At 39.8% G+C, this 26,851-nt stretch overlaps 3 protein-coding genes and 1 non-coding gene across 4 annotated transcripts in view; 1 reads left to right on the forward strand and 3 right to left on the reverse strand.

The window, feature by feature from the left end:
• The window catches only part of utrn (utrophin), a 346,120-nt gene extending 335,414 nt beyond the window's left edge, over nucleotides 1-10,706 (reverse strand). The window contains 2 exon segments of the mRNA XM_056448819.1: nucleotides 4,744-4,870; nucleotides 10,422-10,706. Coding sequence (XP_056304794.1) covers nucleotides 4,744-4,822 — 79 coding nt within the window. The 5' untranslated portion in view covers nucleotides 4,823-4,870; nucleotides 10,422-10,706.
• A 794-nt stretch (nucleotides 10,707-11,500) lies between these two features.
• On the reverse strand, nucleotides 11,501-11,583 carry trnal-uaa (transfer RNA leucine (anticodon UAA)). The gene has a single exon. It is a non-coding gene; the product is annotated as a tRNA-Leu (tRNA).
• A 2,330-nt stretch (nucleotides 11,584-13,913) lies between these two features.
• On the reverse strand, nucleotides 13,914-17,445 carry psmb11b (proteasome 20S subunit beta 11b). Its single transcript, XM_056449456.1, has 2 exons — nucleotides 16,845-17,445; nucleotides 13,914-15,724 (listed from the first exon to the last, which is right to left on the reverse strand). The coding sequence occupies exons 1-2, from the start codon at nucleotides 17,443-17,445 to the stop codon at nucleotides 15,237-15,239; spliced, it is 1,089 nt and encodes a 362-aa protein (XP_056305431.1). The 3' UTR covers nucleotides 13,914-15,236.
• Nucleotides 17,446-20,666: 3,221 nt separating this feature from the next.
• LOC130217360 (protein sel-1 homolog 3-like) overlaps nucleotides 20,667-26,851 on the forward strand; it is a 30,352-nt gene continuing 24,167 nt past the window's right edge. Inside the window, exons 1-4 of the mRNA XM_056449457.1 lie at nucleotides 20,667-20,801; nucleotides 22,454-22,973; nucleotides 24,129-24,255; nucleotides 26,589-26,710. Coding sequence (XP_056305432.1) covers nucleotides 20,748-20,801; nucleotides 22,454-22,973; nucleotides 24,129-24,255; nucleotides 26,589-26,710 — 823 coding nt within the window. The 5' untranslated portion in view covers nucleotides 20,667-20,747. The remainder of the gene's footprint in view (nucleotides 20,802-22,453; nucleotides 22,974-24,128; nucleotides 24,256-26,588; nucleotides 26,711-26,851) is intronic.

A 26,851-nucleotide genomic window follows, 5' to 3' on the forward strand; every position in this document is an offset into this window, starting at 1 on the left:
TTCTCATAACAAAACTCAAATTGAATCACCCAGAGATTAGCACAATAGCTTGATTATAGCATTCTGGCCTGTTGGTGTATAATACAGCTGGTGTTGGTGTCTGGACTGGTATAACCTGTGCACCCTGATGCAGGAAGCTGCGTTCAGTCATTCAGAGTCAGCACACTTCCCATGTGTGTGTCAGTAAGCGATTAAAGGGTTAATCATTAAACTAAAATCTCTACCTTAACAGTGGCTTTGACCCAGAATACTTTAGGGAGAACGACAATCAGAGTGTTTCTGCAGACAGTTTCTATCAAGTCTGATTATACAAAACACAATTAATACACGTTCACCATTAGAGGCTGGAGATATTCACATTTCTGCATACCAGCTCCCCTTTAAACGATATTCGTATAGTCAGATCTATATAGTATATCTATAGTCTTCCATTAAATGAAAACATTGAGAAATATCTATATATTGAGTCACTCAAGAGTGTTTAGTCTCTTGTATGTTTTGCGTGTGCTTGAGTGAATGCTTTTGGCTGCAGTTCACTAGTCATATGCTGCGATCTGACTATTGTGGGTTTACTGCAGTTTGGAAAAGTCAAGAGGTGCGTCCCAAATCGCATACTCATGCACTATTCTACACCATTTTGTAGTATAAATAGGTGTAAGTAGTGCGTTCACACTGAAAACTCAAGAAAGATTAAGTACACCTTAAATACCAGGCCGATGCACTTACTCACTGTTAAAATATAGTGTGTAATGGTGGACACTTCACACACTAAACGGCCGCAGCTTCGCTCACGTAGCGGAAGGGGCGGAGCTCTCGGCCACTGATGTTGGATTATTTCCTTATTTTGGATTGTGAAAGCAGTATTCTACAAGAGTGATTATCCCGCCTCCTGATGGTGAACGCGATTATACTCATGGCAGATATTATTTGGTAGTTTGGTCCAGGGGCGCCGCTGGCCGGCAAGGGCCTTCTGACAACCTTTGCAGGGGTTTGGTGTCACGGACTAAAACGAAGAGCGTGGGCGGTCTCAGGCTAAAGTGTAGAGCGGGGTGCAGTTGCAGACGAAAGTGAAGAGCGGGTGGTGGGTTTTGGTGGTTGGGCCCCTCATAATATCTCTGGGGGCCCCAAAAGTGCTTGGGCCCTTAGGGGCGGAGCTCTCGGCCACTGATGTTGGATTATTTACTTATTTTGGATTGTGAAAGCAGTATTCTCCTACGAGAGTCATGGCAGATATTATTTGGTAGTTTGGTCCAGGGGCGCCGCTGGCCGGCAAGGGCCTTCTGACAACCTTTGCAGGGGTTTGGTGTCACGGACTAAAACAAAGAGCGTGGGCGGTCTCAGGCTAAAGTGTAGAGCGGGGTGCAGTTGCAGACGAAAGTGAAGAGCGGGTGGTGGGGTTTGGTGGTTGGGCCCCTAATAATATCTCTGGGGGCCCCAAAAGTGCTTGGGCCCTTAGAATCGTACTAACTCAACTAACCCCCCCCTTTCTGAGTAGACGAAAAACGGTAAAACTCAACCGTTCAACTCCAGGAGAGATGTAAAATCAGCCTATTTCCAAACAAAGTGAAGTGTTTCTTTAAAGGTTGCAAGAGATATTTATATATGTACATGTGTCGGACTGAATTAAACTGGAAGAAGAAAGTCATATCCGCCTAGGATGCTTTGAGTGAGAGTAATTCATGGACTAATTTTCCTTTTTGTTAGACCAAACCCTTTAATATGTCACCACACACACACCTTCAACCCATTGTCAATGATTATGCCTGTGAATCGTCAGCTCTCACTGCTAATTATTGACTAGCAAAGCAGCCACAAATCTCTGTGTGTGACTGTTGCCATACTATTGACCCACCTACCAAATCACAGACTCGCATAGGTCACGATTTCACACATAATATCACTTCACTCCCTGTTCACTCATTTCTGACAATCCCACAGTCCCTCGTTGTTCCTCCGCAGAAACTATTAACTGACCTGAGGGACTTTATTCACAGTCTGCCCACAACAAAACCACATGACTTGGTTAATATTGCAGTCAACACAAACAAAACAAGGCCCGTTGCTGACTGAAAACACGTGACTCTTCTTCCCTCCGCAACGTTATTTTCCCTGGCAGCTCCAAACCCAAGAAAACATAACTTTTGCCTGTTACTAGGAGACCGGAATCCTGACAGAAAGAAAGGCATTGTGGTCTGGAAAGACAAGAGCTGTAAATCCACAGTGGAATTCCAGCATTCCCAGAGAGAGAGAGGGAAAGAGAGAGAGGGAGAGGGAGAGAGAGAGAGAGAGAGAGAGAGAGAGGGAGAGAAAGAGAAAGAGAGAGAGAGAGAGAGAGAGAGAGAGCAAGGGACAACTGAAATAAATTTAGACCATCCACACCATAACAAATGGTTAACCTCTTGTATTCATTTACATGACGCCACATAATATTTACAATTGCAATTATTACTGTTACACAAGCACACACACACTATATACACAATATATTTAGTAGTGATTTCCACATTTACTTGGTTTTTTGTTTGTTGTTAAATAAACACCTTTTCCAGTTTTGGTTCTTGCAACACATTTCAAAGTTGTATCAGTAAAGCATTTCCCACTGTGTAATGTTGCTGTTCCTTTTCACAACACTTAAAATACGTTTAGGGACTGAAGACACCAAGTGATGATGTGTTTCAGGTGTCATTTTGTCCCATTCTTCCTGCAAACAAGTCTTAAAGTGAGCAAAAGTACGGGGTCTTAATACCACATTCTCTATTGGAGACAGGTCGGGACTGCAGGCAGGCCAGTCCAGTACCTGTATCCTCTTCCTCCACAGCCAGGACTTATGTGTGCAGAATGTGGTTTAGCATTGTCTTGCTGAAATATGCACGGGCGTCCCTGGAAAAGATGGCAGCATATTGTGCTCCAGCATATATAGCATTAATGGAGCATCACAGAAGTGCAAGTTACCTTTGCCAAGGGCACTGACACGACCCCATACCATGACAGACCCTGGCTTTTGGACTTGTTGCTGGTAACAGTCTGGATGATCCTTTTCTTCTTTGGTCCGGAGCACACGGCGTCCATTTCTCCCAAAAAATAGCTGAAATACTGATTCATCTGACCACAGTACATGTTTCTCCAATGTGTGATGGTCCATCCCAGATGCATCCAAGCCCAGAGAAGTCGATGGTACTTCTGGACACTGTTAACATAGGGCTTTCCTTTGGCAGTACAGTTTTCACTGGCCTTTGTGGATGCAAGTACATATTAATGACACTTGACAAAGGTTTGCCGCAGTAGTGCTGAGCCCATGTGGTGATTTCACTAATAGATGAATAAGAATTCTTAATGCAGCGCCCCCTGAGGGATCGGAGATCACGGTAGTTCAGCTTAGACTTGCACTGAAATCCTTTAGACTCCTTGAATCTTTTAATAATGTTCTGCACTGTTGAAATATCCAAATGTCTTCCTCTCTTTCTCTGAGGAACATTGTTTTTAAACATTTCAATCATTTCCTCACGTATTTGTTGGTAAACCGGCGATCCTCGGCCCATCTTTGCTCCTAAAGGACCTTTCTTGGATGCTGCTTTCGTTCCAAATCATAATAACAATCACCTGTTGACATCACCTGTTTCAAATCACATCATTATTTCAGCAGTTTACCTGATTACCAGCCCTAAACTGCTGAACTCTGTCAGAACTCTTTCTGGAGTGTGTTGCAGGTCTGAATGACAGGAAAAGATGTATATTTACAAATGAAATGAAGTTGACCAGACAAAACATCAAATATTTTGTGTTCATATTGTCTGCAATGAAAAACAAGTCAAAGTAAATGTGGAAATCACTACTGCCTTTTTTTTAATTACGTTTCCATACTGTCCCAAAATTTTCTGATATGTGTTTATATATATATATATATATATATATATATATATATATATATATATATATATATATATATATATATATATATATATATATATATAGAGTACTTATTTGTTTTTACAATTATTACTTTGTTTTTCTATTATTACATTGAAACTGTAATTAGATTCATATTGTATACATTGTTTAAATGCTTTGCCAATACTAAAACAAAATGTGCATCCCAATAAAGCAATTTGAGACAGACTGCATGCCTGAAAATGTGTTCATTCTGAACAGTTTATCAACTGTTTTAACACTGAAACCCATTTAATTCCTTTCATGACACAAACCTAATGACACATTCTTACATTTCTCATGTGGTGCAGTGACCTTCAGAAGTGTGTTATGGTTCTGGGTCAGTGTGAGTGCAGCCGGGTTGAATACTTTCCTATGCCATCTCATAAATGTTGAGGCTACCAATGTACAAATATTAAAAACGCTTTTGGGAGTATTTGAAGAATTACACCCTGGAGTTTCACTTTTTATGAGGAATAAAACCAGATTGTTGCCATCAATTACTATTTTATATAGTGTAAACAGTCAGTTAAAACAGAACAGTGCACACAACTAAAGTTTAAGGTCAATCTGATGTTATTTTTAAAGAAATAAAAGACATATTTCATCTAAAAAACTGCATTTCGAGAGTCAAGAAATCATTTTCAAGCTAATCTAAATTAATACACGCTTCAGACGGTCACTTTTATCCACACCAACAAAAGTGCACCCTCCTCAAAACACTTCTCAAACAGAAAGTGCTACCAACAAACCTTGTGATGTCAGTCAAAGCTCAGCTCTTCAGTAGTGATATAAAGCAGATCCGCTCAATCTTACCTGATCTCCACTTGATGATGTCAGTGAATTCGTTGTCTCCGCCCTCAGACGCCTCTGACATCACACCCACGGTGGCCATCTTCACGTGTACGTCTGGAACGCTCACCTTTACATACACAGCAAATCCCTGCAAACACAGCACATCCCATCAGCCCTGTGAAATTCAACACTAGCATATCAGCAAAGGTAGTAGGTCATTTCATGAGTGTGCAGTGGGGAAATAAGTATTGAACACGTCACCATTATTCTCAGAAACGTATCTCTAAAGGTGCTGATGACTTGAGATTTTCACCGTATGTTAATAACAATTAAAGAAAGCCATATATGCAAATAAAACAAATCTAATTAGATTATAAATGAAGTTCTGTGCAATAAAATGAAATGACACAGGGAAAAGGTGTTGAACACATGAAGGAAGTGAGGTGTAGTTCGGCAGTGATAGCCCAGACAGCAGCTGAAATCTCTCAGTAATTCTTCAGCAACACCTCTGCCCTTCCTCAGTGTAAATGAATATTAGCTGCTTCAGTCCAACATCTACATTAGCAGGAGGATGAAGATGAACCCAGGGTGGACATTTCAGCAGGACAATGATCCAAAACACAGCAGACGAGACGCTCAGATGCTTTCAGAGAAAGAAAATCAAGCTGTAGAATGAGTGTTTGTGTGGGTTTGTGTGTGTGTGTGTGTGTGTGTGTGTGTGTGTGTGTGTGTGTGTGTGTGTGTGTGTGTGTGTGTGTGGTTCAATGTGTGCGTGCATTTCTTGTTGTGCGTGAACGCAAGTCTTTCTGTGTGTTTGCATGTGTGTGTGTGTGGTTCTATGTGTGTGTGTGTGTGAGTTTCGTTGTGTTTCTGCGTGCATGTGTTTCTGTTTGTGTGTGTGCATGCTTCTGTGTGTGTGTACACAAGTGTTTCTGTGTGTGCGTGCATGTGTTTGTGTGTTTATGTCTATTTGTGTATGTGTGTGGATCTATGTGTGTGTGTGTGTGTGTGTTTATTGTGTATGCAAGTGTTTCTGTGTGCGCACATGTGTTTCTGTGTATGTGTGTGTGTCTCTGTGTGTGTTTCTGTCTGTGTGTGTGTGTGTGTGTGTGTGTGTGTGTGTGGTTCAATGTGTGCATGCATTTCTTGTTGTGCGTGAACGCAAGTCTTTCTGTGTGTTTGCATGTGTGTGTGTGTGTGGTTCTATGTGTGTGTGTGTGTGAGTTTCGTTGTGTTTCTGCGTGTATGTGTTTCTGTTTGTGTGTGTGCATGCTTCTGTGTGTGTGTACACAAGTGTTTCTGTGTGTGCGTGCATGTGTTTGTGTGTTTATGTCTATTTGTGTATGTGTGTGGCTCTATGTGTGTGTGTGTGTGTGTGTGTGTGTGTGTGTTTATTGTGTATGCAAGTGTTTCTGTGTGCGCACATGTGTTTCTGTGTATGTGTGTGTGTCTCTGTGTGTGTTTCTGTCTATGTGTGTGTGTGTGTGTGTGTGTGTGTGTGTGTGTGTGTGTGGAGGACAAGTTGTAACAGGAGCTGTCACAGAGCCAAACAGGTGACCACGCATTCACTCTGCAGCTCCGCCCACATTCCTGTCCTCAAAGCAAAGGCGCTCTCTGATAAACTCAGACCGCCAGCAGCTGATGATCTCCACAACACACCACAGCTCAGCAATCAGCAGCAACACTGAGAATAAAACACCACACTATCATTTACAGCACGCTTTGTCCAAGTAAGGCTTCGCTTCAGCTTTACAAGCAAATTATTGGCATGCTGCAGTCCCCAATGACGCAAATGTCTAACTTTAGATTCCTGGAAAAAACTTTCTTCCCCCATTTTCTCAACTTCCAACCCACAAGGCCTTACATTTTCAGCAGGATTTACGAAAGACGCCCACTGAAATGTCCTTTAAAGTAACAGTTTTTTAATTTAGCAGAAAAACAAGTCTTGTCAGGCAGAGTTTTTTATGAATAGCCATTTTAGATCTTCATACTTTCCCACAATCCTAAATCTGCTGGGTTTCACCTATTTTTCATTAGGATTTTAATCATTTAAAGCTGCTGTGTGTACGTTTCTGACTCTTCCAAGCATAGAAACACCACCATATGTTTGCAGATATTCAGAAACATGCTCAGTGAACATGTTTATCTGAGAAACAATGCTGAAGTCAGATATTCTGCTTTGATTATGCGAGTTACGTGCCGGAATGACTGTTTGTTTTGGTTATTTTAACCCGCCCAATGCCAGTTTAGCCAATTATATTTCAGCACCCCGGGTTGCCAGATGGAAAACAGTGTATTTTATTCAGCTAGGAAGACGCTTAAAGTGTGCGTCTGTGACTGAAATGTGACCTCTAGTGGACAGTAGCAGACTCCGAAATGAGACGCAGATTCAGAGTTCCACATGAGGTGGTTATTAATTAGCAAATAATATAAATATTACGAGCGTAAACATCAGATGAGCAGGTTACATTGTAACCCCGTGTCCTAACAACAGGCTTCATGATGAGATACGCAGTGATGAGCAGTTTGGCTGTTTGCACCAGACGAAACACGACAGAAATGTAAACACAGCCATTCAGAAGCACAGAATAGTGCACTCACTGCACTCCAGCCAAATGGTAAGGTTCATAATCTAATGAATACATATTAAAGCTCTTTAACATGATTAAATGTAGATGCTGAATCACTGATATGTGTTGGTTTGCACTGAGTCTCAGTTCTGAAGTTATTGTCCAGATCTGAACTGAACTATCTGCTGCTGCTTTCAGTAGTACGGCAATAAATGTGATGTAAAATGGCGTTCAGATTGACATTATTAGCATTTAACACTGAATAATGCACCTGAGCTGATCATTGTCAGTTTTCTGTGGTTCACCTGTGAGAAACAGGAGCCGTTTCCAATGTATTAATTTCAGGTGTTGGACAAAAACTCCTTTTAATATGGGGAATATTCATCTATCGGGTGCCGTTGCTTTTATTTACAACATGACTTAAATTAGCTTTTAGCCTCGACAGTCAGACACATTTCTGTTGGTGTCGCCAAATCTGGCGACCTGCACTTGTGCGTGTTTTGAACCAGGCATGCAATACCTACTTCAACCACTGGGTGTCAAACTTACCTACTGCACCATTAAAATATAATACAATTCAGTGTGATTACTTATTATATCGGTGAGTAAAGGACAATGAAACAGTATTCCACTCACACTTTGGCATTGTGCAGACGTTATTTAAAACAATAAAGCAGACCAAAATATGGAGGATCTAGATATTTTGCCCAAAAAAAGTTTTGCATTGCATATATTTTATATAAAAAGAAACATTAAAGCAGGCCATTTTGCGTATAATGTGCTTGTATACTGTTATGTTGGTGAATTGGGATCTCTCATCTTATTCCCATATTCAGGCGATCAATAATATAGTAAAACAGAACTTTAAAAGGCGAATATTAAATATAATAATGATGTACTGTGACTGTTCAGCCTGAAATCGCATGCATGACTTCAAAACAAGCGCTATTAAACTGACTGTCAACAACGTTGTACTTTGATAGCCATTGGCTGCTAAAATGATTACTCCATTCATATTTGACAAACAATAATTTTCTCACAGTAAAATAAGTCTGAATGTGTGAATATAAACCAACTTAACCCTGCCTCATCCTTCATTCTTCACCCTCACTCAAGTATGAAGGTACATGCATGCCAAAAAATGCAAAGAAATAAATAAGAGAAGGATATTCTAGATTAAAAACATAATCTACAGCAATCTGTGCCAAATCCGGAAGCTCCAGGTTATCTCCAGACACTAACAATGTAAACTAACTCCAAAAAAATACATAACACTGACCTTAATAGTCATTAATTAGGATAAATAACTCTAATCCCCGAAAACCTCAACCCTGACCTGAACCAAACCTCAACTTAAACAACTCGACCAGCTCCAGCAAAGCCTCTCACAATAAAATAATATATAATAGTATAGTACGCTAATTTATAGCAAATCCTGCAGCGTTTTTGAACCATGTTATAGTAAATAAGCTGAATTAATTATCTGTGGTAAATCTAAAATCATGTGGTAATATACCAACTATAGTAATATAAACAAATTACCCAGTACAACGATATTATACAACAAAACTGGCATAATATAGCTACCACAGTGTTTATTACAGTTTATCAGTTCACTATATATAGTATGCTTTACCCCAATCGACTCAACAAGCTCCAGCAATAAATTAATACTATAGTAAGTTAGTTTATAGTAAATATTGCAGTGTTTTGGACTATGTTATAGTAAATTAGTTGAATTGGTGTTTAATAACACCAATAAACAGTGTTTACTTCAGTTTAGATTCAGTTCACTATAGTTAATGCTACAGTATGCTGTAGCATTCACTAACATACCATAGTAGTATATACAAAATCAAACACTTGCAATGGTATGGTTAAAAACACTACTGTATTTACAATAAATTACTATAATATTTGCTTTATATTAGCTTTAACTAATGTTTAAATTTGTTCCCAGCTCTACATAATCATAACTTTAACTCTGAGGTAAAGTTGGGGTTATACTCGTGCATATTCATACTTTGGCGTTCAATAAAACAGTTTAGCAGGCTAATACAGATTAATAATGATGGCTTTATTGTTATTATTCTGTATATCTGTGTATTGTTTACAATGCTACTTTGAATATAGTGTCTGAAATCGCATGCAAGTATGACTTTAAACCAACATTAGCCCTATTTAATTGACTGTGAGTGGTGTGGTTAATAACACTACTGTATTTAGGATAGATTGCTATAGTATTTCTCTTTATTTTCGCTTTGAATCACTCTTTTGTGGCAATTCGATATAGTCTTGTGGTAATATAACAACTGTAATAGTATAAATAAATTAACCAATACTGCACTTGAACATTATACTACAATACTGTGGTAACAGTGTTTAATAACAGTGAATTAAACAGTGTTTACTTCAGTTTAGATTCAGTTCACTATAGTTAATACCACAGTATGCTGTAGCATTCATTAACATACCATAGTAGTATATACAAAATCAAACACTTGCAATGGTATGGTTAAAAACACTCCTGTATTTACAATAAATTACTATAATATTTGCTTTATATTAACTTTAACTAATGTTTAAATTTGTTTAATGATTTGTTAATGTTTAATGATTGCTATATTGTTATTATTCTGTGTATTGTTTACAATTCTACTTTGAATATAGTGTCTGAAATCGCATGTAAGTATGACTTTAAACCTACATTAGCCCTATTTAATTAACTGTGATTAATAATGTTTAAAACACTATTGTATTTAGGATCAATTGCTTTAGTATTTCTTTTTATATTAGCCTTGGCTCACTCTTAACCCTAACTAGGTTAAACTAAACCCAACCCAAGCTTTGCCTAACCCTAAGATCAGTCAGCGAGTTTGTTGATGAACTTTTCTGCAACATTGCATTCATGAAACTAATATTGACTAACACATAATGAAGTGTAGGACAGACCAACTAAAGCCAAAACACTGAAGACATTGGGTAAACATCTGACAGAAGCACGTCTTTCATTCATCTGTCTGCTTGTTAATTAAGTTTAACTACTTTAGTACTCAGTCCAGTCGTGTTTATGTGTTCCCTATTGAACAAACAGGAGTAATAGTTTATATCTGAACACATATCTCTCACCTTTCTGCGTGTTGAATCTGTGAATGCAGCTCCGTGACTTTATTATCTCATTGAGTAAATAATGAATCATTGACTCTTATTAGGGCATGTTGTTGTTCAGCGCTCCACACCAGAGAAAAACCCAAAACAGAGCCCTCCTGGATCTCCCTTTGACTGTACACTCACAAATCCATGCAGAAATCCTCAAAGTTATCCGGCTGGGCTGCTTTTGGCGCTCCTGGAGTACTTTACTCTGCCACAAAGTTTCCTTTTACTCATGAATAACAAAAGGAGAGTTACTGCGCGTCCCGGGCACGAGCAGCTCCGCCTATGGGAATGATGGACGCGTGACGTTAGAAAGCGCGCGACCGACCTCACGCTGGATTGACGACCCGCGCGCACCCCCGTGTGGAAATGTGATGTGTGTGGATCATCATAGATATTCACAGTCCAAGATGTGGACGCGCTTGGGACGTTCACCAAAGTTAGTTAATATGTTAAATTTGTTTAATGTGTGTGTGCGTAATTAAGACTGGCAAAATTTATATGTTAATGTATTTAGTTTGATACATTTTTATTGAAGAACAATTAAACAAATCATTATGACACATCAGATTTCTTATATCTTATTTAAATTTATTATATCAGATTATATATCCTACATTTTAATATTCTTTAATATTTATTTACATGATTATGTGTGCCTGTGCCGTACGAATTCATTCTTTTAACAAACGCTACCTTTAGTTCACCAGTAGGAGGCAGTATAAGGCAAGACCACTTATTTAACATCATATCGAGTTTTATCGGGGGGGTTTTCCTCTCAATCGGGCATTAGTGTGTCCTGCTGTATCCATTCTTATAATTCTGTCGTGCGTGCTGTTCATTAGTGCTCACTTCACCTCCTGTCCTCCATCCATCCATCTATTCATCAAGGGTTTGTCAACATACAATGTTTGAATGAATACTTACCATACATCATTCCTCAAAAACCTCGAGCATTAGTCTTGTGTTTCTCCAGTATGTTTCGTTCTTCATGTGCACTGCGATCTGCGAGTTTGTCTTCAAACGTATTACAGTAAAGCAGATTTAAAATGATTTACCAGGAGTGGGGTTCGAACCCACGCGGACATATGTCCATTGGATCTTAAGTCCAACGCCTTAACCACTCGGCCATCCTGGTGAATATACAGCTTTCCTAAGCAAGAACACATTATATGGGAACAGCAATCATACGAGTGACTTTAACTGTGTGTGGCTTCATAGATGTGAAATCTAAGTAATTTGTGCTCTTCATGCAAACTTTACTGTCATATTTAAACCGAGTTGCAGCAGCTTGCTAACTGACTGTTAGCACGCTAGCGGACTCGCTTCCAAAAACAACCAAAACGTTTATATACGTTTGATTTTTAACTAGCTTAACGTTATACGATTGAAGTATATTGATATTACTGTAGCTAAATGTAGCCATTTTCATAATGCGATAGTTAAAGTCGTTTTTACAACAATGACTAGGTTAGATTGTTAGACGTTTGGTTCACTGTTAGCACGATCGCTAACACATTCAGTCTCCTGACGCAAGCGTATGTTTACTAAACTTCCAAAGTTCAATGAGAATAAGATTCCTGTATTAACATTATATTTTCAAACTGCAAATGCGGTGTTTCGAATATTTAATCAAATAAAAGTCCTTCAGAAAAAGCTGTGTGACCTAAACTGTTGGTAAAACCATGGTAAACCCTCATAACTCAGCCCTGCCTCCATGTAAATAAAATGCCCCACACAGACAGTTTGGATTGTTTCTGCTTTTCTGAAGTGAAAGAGGAAATAAAATCAGCTTGTCTGGAGAAAGTAAGTGTTCCAGTAGCTACTCATCAGCCAGGGTGTCTAATTGCGAATATTTGATTGAGGATAGGTCAAGATGGTTTTATATCCCTGCTAAAAAATCCCGCTTCAACCAGCCTAGGCTGGTTGACTGGTTTTAGCTGGTTGACCAGCCTGGTTTTAGAGGGGCTTTGGCAATTTCCAGGCTGGTTTCCATCCATTTCCAGCCTGGTCTTAGCTGGTCAGGCTGGAAAATTACCCGTTAAATCCTGCTAATACCAGCTTGACCAGCCTGGTTTAAGCTGGACATAGCTGGTTTTGGCTGGGCTCCCAGCCTGGCTACGCTGGTCAAGTTGGTTTAAGCTGGTCATCTCCCAGCCTGACCAACTAAGACCAGCCTGGAAATGGGCAAAACCCCTCTAAAACCAGGCTGGTCGACCAGCTAAAACCAGCTAACCAGCCTAGGCTGGTTTAAGATGGATTTTTCAGCAGGGATAGTTCACTCAAAAACGTACATTCTGTCATTATTTACTCAAACTCCACTTTCTCTAACGTGAAACCCTTTAGTTTCTTCTGTCGAACAAAACTGGTGTAGAAAGTGCTTGTCACAGTGTCAAGTGTTTGTCACACTTAATGTTTTAGCTCATCATACTAATTTAAACATTAGTCAAAGATGACACAGCTATACACATAATGCAGTTTTACAAGTTTTTTTATTACTAATGGGGAAATAAACAAAACTACATAGCCCTGCCTGTGTCTTTTCCCTGTTCAAACCTAATTTAAAGAGCCCCTACTATGGGTTTTTGAAAATGACCTTCCATGTAATGTGTCACACAGCTCTAAGTGAAGTGAAATATCCAGCTAAATCTGAAAGTGCGCCATGCAACTATTGAGTCATCTACAAAAGAGTCGACTTATCATGTTTCAAATTAATCGTCTTGATAACGAGTCTTTAGTTTGAAACCTTCATTTCAAAACTACATGATGTGTTGGCTTGTGTTATCTCAGACTAATATTTAAATTAGTTTGATGACCAGTGGTTAGCGCTGTCGCCTCACAGCAAGAAGGTCGCTAGTTCAAGTCCCGACTGGGTCAGTTGGCATTTCTGTGTGGAGTTTGCATGTTCTCCCAGTGTTGGTGTGGGTTTCCTCCGGGTGCTCCGGTTTCCCCTACAGTCCAAACACATGCGCTATAGGGGAATTGATGAACTAAATTTGGTCGAAGTGTATGAGTGTGAGTGAATGAGAGTGTATAGGTGAGTACTGGGTTGCCACTGGAGGGGCATCCTCTGTGTAAAACATATGCTAGATAAGTTGGCGGTTCATTCCACTGTGGTGACCCCTGATGAATAAAGGGACTAAACCAAAGGTAAATTAATGATCTGAAACATTTAAGTGTGACAAACATGCCAAAAACTAAGAAATCAGTAAGGGGCAAACACTTTTTCACACTACTGTATGATTATACTCCTAATTTAATTTAATTCACCATTTGTAAACCCTATTCGTTTTTATAAATATCAGTATTAGCATGACATCTACATTCACTGAAAAATGTGTATATTTGACTTAATTCTTGATTGAAGAACATATTGACCAAGTTACAAATAGATTTCAATAACAAATGTCGTCATTTAGAGTTTCATTTATTAATATGATTGTGCCATGCTTTCAGACATGTTTATTTCATCAATACGAAGCAATGGTTAAACATCAGAAGAGTTATACAATTATATTTGATTGAATGATTTTCAATCACAACAAAACCACTGAAAAGAAAACAAAACACTTTAGTTTAAGGAAAAATTCACACCATTGGCTGGCTTATTACCTGCCTGTTTTTAAGATATTAACGGTTCAGTAGGCGGGCGATGCAGTGGCGCAGTAGGTAGTGCTGTCGCCTCACAGCAAGAAGGTCGAGCCTCAGCTGGATCAGTTGGTATTTCTGTGTGGAGTTTGTATGTTCGCGTGGGGGTTTCCATTGAGTGCTCCGGTTTCCCCCACAGTCCAAAGACATACAGTACAGGTGAATTGGGTAAGCTAGTGTATGAGTGTGTATGGATGTTGCAGCTGGAAGGGCATCCGCTGTGTAAATCATATGCTGGATAAGTTGGTGGTTCATTCCGCTGTGGTGACCACTGATTAATAAAGGGACTACGCCAAAAAGAAAATGAATGAATGAACTGTTCATTAGCACTTACAAGGTATGATCTTATTTTACATACTATCCAATACCTAAACCCAACTACTACCTTACTGTCTATTAATAAGCAGCTAATCTGTAGTTTATTAAGTCTTGGGTAATGGTTTATAAGTGTGAAATTGTAAATAAAATAAAGTGTGACCAAAAAGAAAATGCAGTTTCGTAGCAAAGTAATATATAATTATTTTGTCTGAATATTGACGTGCATGCTAACTATACATGAACTGTAATCGGGTTGTCAATAATTAATAGAAAAACAATATATATTCTGTACAACTGAGCCAAGATTTCGGGAAAAAAAAACATAATAATAGTCAGAATAGTTTTAATAACTCATCTCTAATAACTGATTTATTTTCTCTTTGTCATGATGACAGCACATAATATTAGACTAGATATTCTTCAAGACACTAGTATTCAGCTTAAAGTGACATTTAAAGGCTTCACTAGGGTAATTAGGGTAAAGTTAGGGTAATTAGGCAAGTCATTGTATAACAGTGGTTTATTCTGGAGACAATCCAACACTAATATTGCTGAAGGGGGCTAATAATATTGAGCTTAAAATGGCTTTAAAACTATTAAAAACTGCTTTTATTCTAGCCAGAATAAAACAAATAAGACTTTCTCCAGAAGAACAAATATTAGAGGAAATACTGTGAGAAATTCCTGAATCTGTTCAACATCATGTGGGAAATATTTGACAAAGTTCACAGGAGGGTGAATAATTCTTCAACTGTATAAGTATGTGTATGTATATATTTTATTCTGCCCCTTGTGTTTTACTCCTCAAACTCTCTCTCTGTCACCTCACTTGATTGATTGAATTGATTTCTCTTCAGTGTTTTTCTGCGCTACCCTCTCCTTCTCTCTGTAATACTCCTCCTTCAGGTTTTCCCTCTCTCTGCGCCTCCAGCCTTTAGCAGTGACGTGATACAGATCTACATTATTGCCGGAGTATGCGTCTCTGTATGTGGCCCGATACACAGCCTCTCTGGCCACCGCTGCAGCTTCCTGTGCGCTCATGCCCCAGTGGACCCCGCCGTCCAGGATGGAGTACGCGTAGGGAGACCCGGAGCCCACAGAGAACAGTGCCCCCTGCAGACGCAGCCCGTCACTGCACACATACACCACCCTCGGCCCACACACACCCGACAATGGACCAGAACTTGCTGATGATTGGCTGCTGGATTTGCTTGTGGTTGTAGTACTTGCATATCTCTCTGTCATTGGTTGCTCGTCTGGCTCTTCATCTCCGTCCCACCCACACAGAGTGGCCGCGACGCACAGCTCCGTGCCTTTGAACAACAAAAACAGTCAAAACATCACCAGTGAAAGAGATTTCCTACCTCACACTTTATCATTTATATTTATTCTTGTATTTTTATTTTGATTTTGGTCCCTTAGGCTGTGTGTCCACCAGAGAGTTTATGTAACCCAGGCTTATTGTAGACATGTACCCAGCTCTACATTTCTGGAGACAGTGAAATATGTACCTTGTTTTGGGGTATCTTCGTCTTTAAAACGAACGATACGAGGCGGTATGATCCCGCCGACTGCTTCTGCTCCTTTTAGCGATACCAGCTGACCGCTTACCTCTGTGTGGATGACTTTTCCATTGTTACCATTTTGCCCAGTAGCTTGCCTTGTATGTTGGCAAACTTGAGGAGTTGATATCTACGACGGGGTTCGAATCTAACTAAGAATGGTTCCAGAAAGCAGGTAAAACAAAAACAAAAGGCAAAAAATAAAATAAACAAGTAAATAATGGGGTGAGAATGTGGAAAATCTGAAAACGTGGTAAAAATCAGGCTGCCACTGGATTGCTTTTGAAAACACTATCAGTTGGGTCACGTCCGCGATACATACCACCCCCAACCCACTCTGCACTTTCCTCCGCGAACCCCTCCACTCCAGTGGAGTGAGTTTCCACCGTTTCCTTACTCCACCAAAGTAAAGGAGTAAAGTTAAGGAGTAAAGTAAAGAGAAAGTAAAGAGGCTGAATGGAGGAGGCTCATTCATTATCCTTGTGCTGCAGATGCTCTGTTTAACTGTTTTCTCTCTAGTAAAGCGTTCAGTTTTTACACTTACAAAGTCCGCCATGTAAATAGTAAATGCGCCATGGTGCGACGCAACCGACACGTAAAAGGAATGAGAGATGAGAATTTGATTGGTTTAATGCACGTTATGCTCAAAACACACCCAGAACTCATTAAGAGAATAAGCTCAACCCTGTTAGACCATGCACTGGGTGCAGAACATATTTTACCATCCTTAAAATAGCAATGGATTTGGATCCGCCCTTAATGCTTATGCGCCATGCGATTTAGACTTTGTAGAAATTGTTAAAATAGAGCCCTTAATGTTATTTAAATGTTGATAAAAAATAATAATAAAATAATACAGAAAGCTCCGTGCCTTTGAATGGATGCAGCATGTGAGACAGGAGTTTGGCAGCACCCCCGGTTGACAGTCTGCGGCGGTGTCGGAGCTGATAGAGCCGCAGTTCCCGGGCCAGAATCCGTTTCCAGAGCGCACAATCTGCTGATGTCCCAGAAGTGGTGCCCACCAGGTGAGAGTGAATAGGTAACACTTTCGGGGATGCAGGACAGGCCACTTTCCCTGCACAACTGGAGCGTGTGTCCGCCGCTGCAATAACTCCTCCTTGAAATGCAAAACCCAGAGTCGTAGTCCCATGGGAAAGAGTGAATGGCAGAGCACCCGATTTGGAGATGTATGGCAGTGTGGGGTGCATGTAGTCAACATCCAATCGGTTCGAGCTTTGAGGTGTTTGACCAAAATTTATAGGACTCTTTGTGATGTATTCGGTTATTGGCATGTAAAACTCAAGAGGGCTCAAACAGCTCCGCCTAGGCACCCAGGAAGAAAAAGCATCTCCATAAATCCCCCCTCCGAACAGGTGAGTGGAATCCTCCGGCATAAAGGACTGTGAGAGTGGAGCAGTCCATTGAGGGAACAGAGGGGGGTCGAGCAGGCCGCATACATCTTGCAAAGCCATAAAACTACTGAGTGGCTATAAAGTAAATTGTAACTCTGTCGAGAATTACACTGTAGGAAATACGCTGTGAAAACATCTCAGATATGAGGTATAGTTGGTTTTATATTCGCACATTCAAACTTTGGCGTTCAATAAAATAGTTATACTGAGGCTAATACTGATTAATTATGCTAACATGAGCACAATTTAGGCTACGCTGCTTATGTTTACCACGCAACTTATAATATTCGCTCTGAAATCAAATGTGGGAATGACTTCAATTCAACATTAGCACTATTTCACTGCGAACAATGTTGTACTTTAATAGTCGTTGGCTGATTATATTACTATAAATGTGCGAATATAAAACCAACATTACCTCAATAAATATAAGTAGGTGCTACTTGATTTAATTTGCTGTCCTTTTTTGATTGATTAATCCTTTCTTGTTGATAAAGAATGAAGTAGTAGACTCCACATGACGTCTATATCCTCTTGTGGTGATGATGGATGTTGACTTTTAGTTTCAGCGAGTATCAGACTGGGGTCCAGCGTATAATATCCAGCTCTCAGTCCGCTATACTTGATGTCTTTTCGAGTTCAGAGTCACATTGATAGCTCTGTACAGCTGCAAAAGTTATAGGCCTGTTATATAAGCTCCGATCTTGGATTGTGTTAACCAAAGACGCGTAAAAATGCCAAAGTAAGCCTTGTTAGCCAAGCTTGACGATACACGCCATTTTCTGAAAGCGTTGACATTTTGTGCTGTGTTTTGCTTTGCTACTGCAATTTCTTGAATAAAAATGAGACAGTATGTCATATGGAACAAATTAGGATGCACATTATTTTAATTGATATTTCATTTATCTTAATAATAAAACAGCTATTAACTAATAATAACTGCCAAGAAAAAAACACAATGTACACCATGATGGTTAAAATTAATAATAATGTTAATAATGGGCGACGCAGTGGCGCAGTAGGTAGTGCTGTCGCCTCACAGCAAGAAGGTCGCTGGTTCGAGCCTCGGCTGGGTCAGTTGGCATTTCTGTGTGGAGTTTGCATGTCCTCCCTGTGTTCGCGTGGGTTTCCTCCGGGTGCTCTGGTTTCCCCCACAGTCCAAGCACATACGGTACAGGTGAATTGGGTAGGCTAAATTGTCCGTAGTAAATGAGTGTATATAGATGTTTCCCAGAGATGGGTTGCAGCTGGGCATCCGCTGTGTAAAACATATGATGGATAATTTGGCGGTTCATTCCGCTGTGGCAACCCCAGATTGATAAAGGGACTAAGCCGAAAAGAAAATGAATGAATGAATAATAATAATACTAATATCAGCTTTATCTTGCTACTGTTTGTCGGTCAAAACAAGCCTATTGTATTTTAGTTTGATAATGCTTTTAGCTAATTTTAAAATAGATTTCAGCAATAATTAAACATGTACATTCACATCAAAATAAAATATTTTGCAACAAAATAAATATCAAATAATATGTACATGGAAGAAGAAAAAAGATAAGACTTCCTAGTAATGGTCGTTATAGCAGATAAGTCTTCAGTACCATTATTTATCTACATCCTTCATTCTTCAACTACCCTGCTGAAAAAAAAGGCTGGTTTCAGTCATTTCCAGCCTGGTCTTTATAGCTGGTCAGGTTAGGAGATGAGCAGGTAAAACCAGCTTGACCGGCATAGCCAGGCTGATCAAGCTGGATTTAGCTGGTCATTTTCCTGCCTGACCAGCTAAGACCAGGCTGGAAACCAGCCTGGAAATGGCCAAACACCTCTAAAACCAGGCTGGTCGACCAGCTAAAACCAGCCAGCCTAGGCTGGTTTAAGCTGGATTTTTCAGCAGGGAACCGTTATAGGGGTGACAAAATATATGTTTATATTATCTATTAATTTACTCATTAATATTATTATTTAAGATACAGATCAGAACAAAACACTTCTGTATTAAATGGCACATCTTGTTTTGATGTCCTCCTGGTTGCAACATATGTAGAAAGTTACAGTCCCAAAAAATACTTTAATTAGCCTATTAATTCATTAGTAATTAGCCTATTTAATTAGCCTATGTGTAATTGTAACAAATTATATTTTCAGATTTTCCCATATTAGGCCTGTCTCCTATTATCATATTATCTATTTTCAGATTTCGCGTTATTCTCTCACTTCTGTGATTAGTGCATATGTATCTCCATATGTTTGATTTTTTTTCTATTACATATTCATTCCACCATCCCTCTCGCATTTTATTGCTAATATTTTATTATTATTGTAATCCCTTATATATATATATATATATATATATATATATATATATATATATATATATATATATATATATATATATATATATATATATATATAATCCATTTTTTATTTTATAACAAATATATATTTTTATTTAACAAATATATAATATATATTCTGTGTATCCAGTTATAATCCATTTATTAAATGTTAACAGTTTTTTATTATAAACCTGAAATTAAATGAACAAGTTTAACCAAGACAAATATGTCCTTTCCCATATAGTTTACTTGGCAGATTCTTTATGAAGTAGAAATCCTTTATACAGGGAAACTAATGTGGTTGTAATGTGTAGGGGACGCCGGAGTGTGGATCCAAACGCGGAATGGTCAGGCAGGCAACAGTCAACACAGGAGCAAATGGGTATATGCAGATCATCCAAAAGGCATAGTCTTTAGTATATCTTCCCATGTTCAAAAGAAGAAACTCAGTTTGCCTGAGGATGAGTAAATAAAGGCAGAATTGACATTTTTGGGTGATTTTTATTTACAATGCAGTTTGTAAAGTAATAGTAGGTTTATTATATGAGAGACTGTTCTAAACAAATGGATCTTATTGGATTTGCATCATAAACCTTAAATTAAAGATAAAAGGTCATTATTTATAATATTTGAAATATTATTATTTTATTTAAAATATTTGTTCAGCATGTTTTAAGTTAATGTTTAAGTTTAGGCTACTCCTAAAATCATTGCGCATAAATCCGCAGATTGTTTTTATTTAATTCTTTTAAACAATTATTTTATTATTATTATTATTATTCTTTTTTTTTTACAAAATTCTGCGTATAAAAAATGTCAGCAGACTCTGTCTGGTCCTCACCGTGTATCGTTGTATATTACCTGTGTCAAACCAGTGTCTCTATACACGTCTGTGTGGGGCGCGCGCACACACACACACAGACACACACACACACACCTGTCGTTCTCACACACGGAAGAGCGCGCTCCGAACTCAATCATGTTGTGACAGAAACAGTGAATGTTTGATCGCGTCGCGTTGATCAGATGAAGATGACTGTGTTGAGTTTCATCTCTGCTGCTCTTCTTCTGCTGTCCTCGGTAAGATCACTTTACTTTATTTTCACTTTACAGCGTTCAGAGTCGCTCAAGATTCAGTTTCACATCACACGGCTCATTTAAAGGCACAGTTCAACCCAACAAATGGAAATCCTGCCGTCATTTACTCACTCGTTTAAAAGCTTTATGAGTATTGTGTTCTGAATTTATTATACATAAACAAAAATGTATGGCTTCAGCAGGCAGCTTTACGACATATCTGAGTGAGGTTGACTCAAATCTGAAAATGAGTCCGATATTTGGTACCAGGGGCGTAGCGGACATTTTAAAAGTGGCGGGACGGCTATATGAGATCATACGTTCATTTAATTATTAATCACCTGTTTCTAAATGGTCTGTTTCTAAAAGTGAGGGGGACGGATCCCCCCTGTATACCCCCCCCCCCACCCCGGTTGCTACGCCCCTGTTTGGTACTATATAAAGAACTGTTTTCTGTAGATTCTGATTAGATTTAGATAGCTTTCCTGCTTTTAACTAATTAATTTTAAATTGAACTGGTTTTCATACACTTCTATACTATTGTACTTTACTGAGCCCTTCCCTTGTTTGTTTTCTTATTTTTCTCTCTGTAAAAATGCAGTTAAAGTAACTTGCAGGCTATTTTTCTTCTATTATATTGATGATCTGCTGTTTTTCATTCATGAATAAATGAGTTTATGAAACCCAGGCTCAATACAGATATGAACCCCGATATAGATTTCTGGAGATCTCGAAATACTTCCCAGGAGGTACGTTTTTTGCAGTTTGCCATTCATGCCTGCTCTTCTCGTGCAAATCCACCAGAGGTCGCTGTCGACTGAATAACAGACTGACTGACAGACAGACCGAAAACCCCACCAACCCCTTTAACAACCGGGGGGCGGGGGGATACATCCCCCTCACCTTTAGAGACCATTTAGAAACAGGTGATTATTAATAGAATGAACATATGATGTCATACAGCTGTCCCCTCCACTTATAAAATGTCCGCCACGCCACGCCCTTTCCCCACACCCAACTGACAGTGTTTTCAAAAGCAGTACAGAAGAATTAAAGCCGCGGCCACCTGAATTTATTTACTTTTTGGCTTTTGTTTTTGTCTTACCCGCTTTCTGGAACCGTTCTTCACTAGACCCGTACCTTGTTGTCGTGGTCAACTCCACAGTGCTTCTCAAGTCTGCCAATGTATGCAGAGAGCCACTGGGCATACTGGTAACAGCGGTAAAGCCGTCCACATGGAGGTAAGCGGTCAGCTGGTAGCACGGAAAGAAACAGAAGCCGTCGCCGGCATCATGAGTGGCGTAAAGGAAGGGCCCGCAGGGAAACCAGAGCACCCAGAGGAAATCCACACCAACATGAGGAGAACATGCAAACTCCATACAGAAATGCCAACTGACCCAGCCGGGACTCGAACCAGTGACCTTCTTGCTGTGAGGCCACTGAGCCACCGTGTCACCAACTCCTTTTTTAAAGTCTTATAAGTTCATTGATATATAAGTTATGTCAACACATTCAATCCAGATAAGTTGTCTTAACTCAAAATATTAGGTTGTGATTACTATTTGGCGCAGTCATCAGTGTTGTGTGTCTAGAAAGGCGCCAATCAATAACATATTACTATTATATGAAGTGTAATTTAATCTGTCTCTCTGAAGGTTTGCAGCGAGTCTCCCGATGCTGACAGGACTCATCATGGAGACTTCGTGTATTTTAAAGATGCTCCGGACACAGTGCAGAACAACTCCAGTGTACACTTACTGTATAACTGCTCTGCCGCCTGTCGAATCAGTGTGGAAATTATAATCTCCACGCCATCCAGGACAGGGGTGGTAGTATACAGACGGACCCTGACGAACTCTAAGAGGTTTGGAAAGCCCAGATCTAGAGATTTTCCTCTGGTGTTTCCTCCAGCTCTGCTCTACCGGAGAGATTTTTTCCTCAGGCGTCCGCTGGAGGCCTGTAATGTGCTGCTGAGAGCCCGTTTGCTGCATTTGGGAGAACAGGAACTCACTGGAGACCATATTAATGGATCAGTTGTGAAAACGTCTAGGGTTTTGAGGACTCCGCCGCTTTCTGAGCGTCCAGCATATCCGCACACAAGATCAGTATCATGGGGAGCGTGGCTGATGTGGCGGGTTACCAACAATGCTGTGAGGAAATGTCCAGTCGAGTCAGGTGAGAGCCATATTGACCAGAACCAATGGCAGAATTTAAAGGGATAGCTCACGCAACTCTTTAAATTTCCTGCATTATTTTCACCCAAAAATTAAAACTAAATATTCTTCAAAGCAAAAACGAGATTATTTTATTCACCCCATTGGGAAATTATTGAGCTTGATTTAAGGAAAACTCCCTTAATGATTTATACAAGAGGATAATTTTTACATGTCTAAAAACATGCTTCTTGATTTAAGGAACCACTTGAGGGACAGAAAATAGTGAACATACTTTCACTTCTGGGTGAAAACATTTCATATGCTCATTTATAAACCGAGGAATGAAAAGCTTTTGACCTTATTTGGAATGGTCATGAATATTAATAAGCTTTGCTCTGATGCTGTGCAGCTCATGTCAGTGCCTCACACACACACACACACACACATACACACACACACGTTACTATTTGTGGTTCATGAGGACTCTTGCCTTTTGGTGCAGCCATGGTTTCACAGAAAGCTTGATTACTCTTCCTGCCTCTCCCTTTTTCAAAATAAGAGTCCAACATATATTTGCTGTTTAACCCTCTACTGCGCACATTATGATAGATCTAAATACATAATATTTGACTGTTTTGGCTTAACTTGAAGAGCTGTAAAAACAATTTGGGGAAATATTTTTTATGGTTATTATACGTTCAATAGTGCATCTAAGTTAGACATTTCTAATTTAGAACTTTCCTTATATTTAGGGCCGGCGCGTCCATAGATGCGACCTAGACGACCGCAAATATGGTGAGACCCGCCCCCCACAGTGTGGCATAATAGTGAGGGCGGACACCTTCGTTTTCACTTTCGAGTTTAGGGGGGCTGTGTTACCAGATTGAGTGACCTTCAAGCCGGGAATTGAACTCAGGTCGCCGCGAGCACCTGGGTGCTGTATGTCGACGCACTATTATGCTATATGTCACGCCGACTTATTTTATAAAGTTTGACAGACTATTAATAGTACAACTAGTACTTTGAACAAATGAATGGCATGACAGTGAGAATAAATGAGAGAATTTAATGAGGTGTTTTTTGAGGATACTGTATTCATTTACCAGCTCCATCAATGGTTCTTATACGTCTAAACTCTGCTGCACCTTTTATGTATGCATCTGTGCCTTTGCAGACACTGTGGATATCCTGACATTTCCATTTGCAAGTACCGGTGAGAGGTTTGGTGTCATACACACATTCTCCTCCTTGAAGAATGGAGATCTGGAATGGAGACGGACACTCGCTGTCAAACAGCCGAGGTCAGAGTTACACCTAAAAGCCTTGATTCACATTTCTCACAACCAATTGGTGGTGAAATCAATGCGCATACAGAGTGGTTGCTAAGTTGTTTCTAGAGGAAGTATGGCTCTTGAGGTCCACTGTCCAGAGTATATTTGGAATAGATGGCTCTCATTGGCTGTACAGCTATGACTCTTCCTCTGAACTTTCTCTTGCTTTCTGTATCTTGTGCTCTCATTGGCTCTAGATCTTTGGTTCCTCCACTTGTATGTTCCCTCTTCTAGTTTTTTACTAATGTCAACTATGAACACCATAGCAAATCCTTGATCACCAATGTCAACTCTAAAGACCATAGCAACACCTTAGTAAGCAATACCAACTCTGAAGACCATATCAACAGCCTAGTCACCGATGTCAACTCTGAACACCATATCAACACCCTAGTCAGAAACCAAAAATTGGAAACCAAGTATTCATCAGTAAAGCATTTCCCACTTTGTAATGTTGCCGTTCCTTTTCACAACACCTAAATGACGTTTAGGGACTGAAGACACCAAGTGATGAAGTGTTTCAGGTGTCATTTTGTCCCATTCTTCCTGCAAACAAGTCTTTAGGTGGGCAACAGTACGGGGTCTTCATTGTCGCATTTTGCGCCAGTCCAGTACCTGTATCCTCTCGCTCCGTAGCAGGACTCTGTGATGTGGTTTTGGATTGTCTTGTTGAAATATTCATGGTCGTCCCTGGAAAAGAAGGCACCATATCGCGCTCCAGAATCTCTATGTACTTTTCAGCATTAGTGAAGCATCACAGAAATGCAAGCTACCTTTGCCAAGTGCACTGACACAACCCCATACCATAACAGACCCTGGCTTTTGGACTTGTTGCTGGTAACAGTCTGGATACTCTGCTGAAAAAAACAGCTTAAACCAGCCTAGACTGGTTAGCTGGTTTTAGCTGGTCGACCAGCCTGGTTTTAGAGGGGTTTTGGCCACTTCCAGCCTGGTTTGCAGCTATTTCCAGCCTGGTCTTAGCTGGTCAGGCTGGAAGATGACCAGCTAAAACCAGCTTGACCAGCCTAACCAGGATCGGAGCCCAGCCAAAACCAGCTATGTCCAGCTTAAACTAGGCTGGTCAAGGTGGTTTTAGCTGGTTTTAGCTGGTCATTTTCCAGCCTGACCAGCTAGAAATGGCTGCAAACCAGCCTGGAAATGGCCAAAACCCCTCTAAAACCAGGCTGGTCAACCAGCTAAAACCAGCCAACGAGCTTACGCTGGTTTAAGCTGGTTTTTTCAGCAGGGTGATCCTTTTCTTCTTTGGTCTGCAGCACACAGTGTCCATTTCTCCCCAAAAACACCTGAAATACTGACTCATCTGAGCACAGTAGACATTTTCACTGTGTGACGGTCCATCCCAGATGCCTTCAAGCACAGAGAAGTCGGCGGCGCTTCTGGACACTGTTAACATAGGGCTTCCTTTTGGCACAGTACACTTTTAACTGGCATTTGTGGATTTCACTATGAATTGTGGAACTTGACAAAGGTTTTCCGCAGTAGTCCTGAGCCCATGTGGTGATCTGGCCTATAGATGAATGAGGATTCTTGATGCAGCGCCCCCTGAGGGATCGGAGATCACAGCTGTTCAGCTTAGGTTTGAGCCCTTGTCCTTTACACACTGAAACTCCTCCAGATTCCTTTTAATGATGTTCTGCACTGTTGAAGGTGAAATATCCACATGTCTTCCTCTCTTTCTCTGAGGAACATTGATTTTAAACATTTCAATCATTTTCTCATGTATTTGTTGGTAAACTGGCGATCCTCAGCCCATCTTTGCTCCTAAAGGACTAGACCTTTCTTGGATGCTACTTTTGTACCAAACCATAATTACAATCACCTGTTGACATCACCTGTTGACATCACATCATTATTTCAGCAGTTTACCTGAATACTAGCCCTAAACTGATCCTTTTACATCTGTTTATGAAATCATAATCCTGGTGTCATCCCTGGTGTGTTAAAATCTGACAAATTTTTTAATTAATTGAATTACCTCAGAAAACCTATTAATTTGTGTATGATTATTACATAAATACATCCTTTTAAATGCTCAATTAAAATAGCATTTTTGTTAAAGTCAGTTATAACGTAAGAAATAAGTTTATCACAACACACTAATGATAACATGACATTTTTCCAGTATCGTACAGCCCTAATTTGCCTGCAATATTTAATAGCATACCTATGTTCACAAATGCTCGGTGATATTCAGTCACTTCATATACGCTCCTAAAATGCTTGAGTTGTTATTGAATGTCATGGCTGGTGCTGTATTTTTGACATTGTTCTCCTCTCCGCAGTGTGACTCTGTCATTGTGGCTCTACTTGCTGAGCTGGTGTGGCCAGTCAGTGTGTGGCGTGGTCAAACATATTAATAATCAAAGGAAGTATGAAAGCCCGCTCATTATGGTGACTAACACAGGTAAGCCCGTCGGTCTGCATTCCTGCATCTGACATAACTTCTGGGAAAATAAAGCAAATCACTTGAGAGTGTTTTCATGACTCGTCAGCAGTCGGCCATATTGGAAGTAAGAATGTAAACACTGCCACGGAACAGACATAA

The sequence above is a fragment of the Danio aesculapii genome, chromosome 23, assembly GCF_903798145.1.
Source record: "Danio aesculapii chromosome 23, fDanAes4.1, whole genome shotgun sequence".
Taxonomy (NCBI): domain Eukaryota; kingdom Metazoa; phylum Chordata; class Actinopteri; order Cypriniformes; family Danionidae; genus Danio; species Danio aesculapii.